The sequence below is a fragment of the Cynoglossus semilaevis genome, unplaced genomic scaffold (genome assembly GCF_000523025.1).
Source record: "Cynoglossus semilaevis isolate Cse_v1.0 unplaced genomic scaffold, Cse_v1.0 scaffold5267, whole genome shotgun sequence".
NCBI classification, from domain to species: Eukaryota; Metazoa; Chordata; class Actinopteri; order Pleuronectiformes; family Cynoglossidae; genus Cynoglossus; species Cynoglossus semilaevis.
In genome coordinates this window covers 1-1,046 of record NW_007586430.1, presented here as the reverse complement: position 1 = coordinate 1,046, position 1,046 = coordinate 1, and the positions used below count along the sequence as shown (strand labels likewise).

At 41.1% G+C, this 1,046-nt stretch overlaps 1 protein-coding gene across 1 annotated transcript; it reads right to left on the bottom strand.

Annotated features, from left to right (window-relative positions):
* Positions 1-60: 60 nt before the first annotated feature.
* On the bottom strand, positions 61-934 carry LOC107988181 (plexin A3-like). Its single transcript, XM_017031048.2, has 3 exons — positions 715-934; positions 418-573; positions 61-283 (listed from the first exon to the last, which is right to left on the bottom strand). Exons 1-3 carry the CDS (start codon positions 811-813, stop codon positions 131-133), a joined length of 408 nt encoding a protein of 135 aa, XP_016886537.2. The 5' UTR covers positions 814-934; the 3' UTR covers positions 61-130.
* Positions 935-1,046: the final 112 nt, after the last annotated feature.

Genomic DNA, 1,046 nt, shown 5'->3' with positions numbered 1-1,046 from the left:
GTTACCTTTAGGAAACGATGCAGCAGGAAGGTGAACCAGTTGGTCAACATCTTCCCCCAGACTCGGTTTTGTTTTTAAAAAAAAAAAAAAAAAAAAGGCAACAACAACATCAGATGAGCTTTGTCTCGCTCTAATTAAATACCACAGTGATGACGTCATCATCAACGAAGGAGGAGCATGACCTCCTGAGCAGCAGTTTAGGATGGTTTCTGTTCTCCAGGTTCTTCTCGATCAGATCGGCCAAAAGCTGCTTCAACACCACTGTGGCGTATTCCATACGACCCTGATCACAGATCACACACAGATCACATGTATAAATGGACGGGAATAACTAACATTACCACATTTTCATTGATCAAAACATGAATTCATGATTTTCAACATTAGTCTTTCACATTAGGTTCTACGATGAGATACCTGCAAAGTAGCCATCAGCAGTGAGGCCACATTCCCTCTGTCTCTCATAGAGAAGGATCGCTGACCCTCCAAAGTGTGGATGAAGGTGAGCAGGAACATCTTGTTGTTGAGCAGCTGACTGAAGAGACGCAAAGCTTTCTCCACGTTGGCTGGGGACTGGAGCACAGAGTGTACGGTTAAAACCCTAAACCTTAAACATAATCCTGATGTCACATTTTTCTTAGTGCAAGTATAAAAGTTTCAGTTTGTCACAAAAAAAGTGTACAGAGTGTGAGTGTGTGTGTGCTTTAAACGTACATCGAGCTCTTTTAACACCGGATGTTCCTCTATGCCTGGGAACATGACCCTCATGGTGTACGTCCGATATTCCAGGAAGGGAATCTTCACCCCGTCCATGTCATTAGTCAGTTCCTGAATGTCAGTTTGCAGCTCAGCAAAGGCTAGAAGAAATATGAAAAAAAAAATTAAAAAAATAAATAAATTGAGACCATCTGATTAAAATAATCGGAGATAATCGTTTCAGATTACCGTAATTTCCGGACCACTATATTTAAAAAAAATAATGTACATATCGCATAACGTATCCGCACGTCTCTATAAGGTGCAGGTGTTCACGTTGTAACATGGGA

What these genes read in the sequence shown, in the direction of transcription:
- LOC107988181 (XM_017031048.2), bottom strand. Translation starts at nt 813, where the DNA reads ATGGACGGGGTGAAGATTCCCTTCCTGGAATATCGGACGTACACCATG. An exon ending in CGGTGTTAAAAGAGCTCGAT is followed by an intron (nt 574 to 714) that starts GTACGTTTAAAG and finishes TCTGTGCTCCAG; the next exon opens with TCCCCAGCCAACGTGGAGAA. An exon ending in TGCTGATGGCTACTTTGCAG is followed by an intron (nt 284 to 417) that starts GTATCTCATCGT and finishes ATCTGTGATCAG; the next exon opens with GGTCGTATGGAATACGCCAC.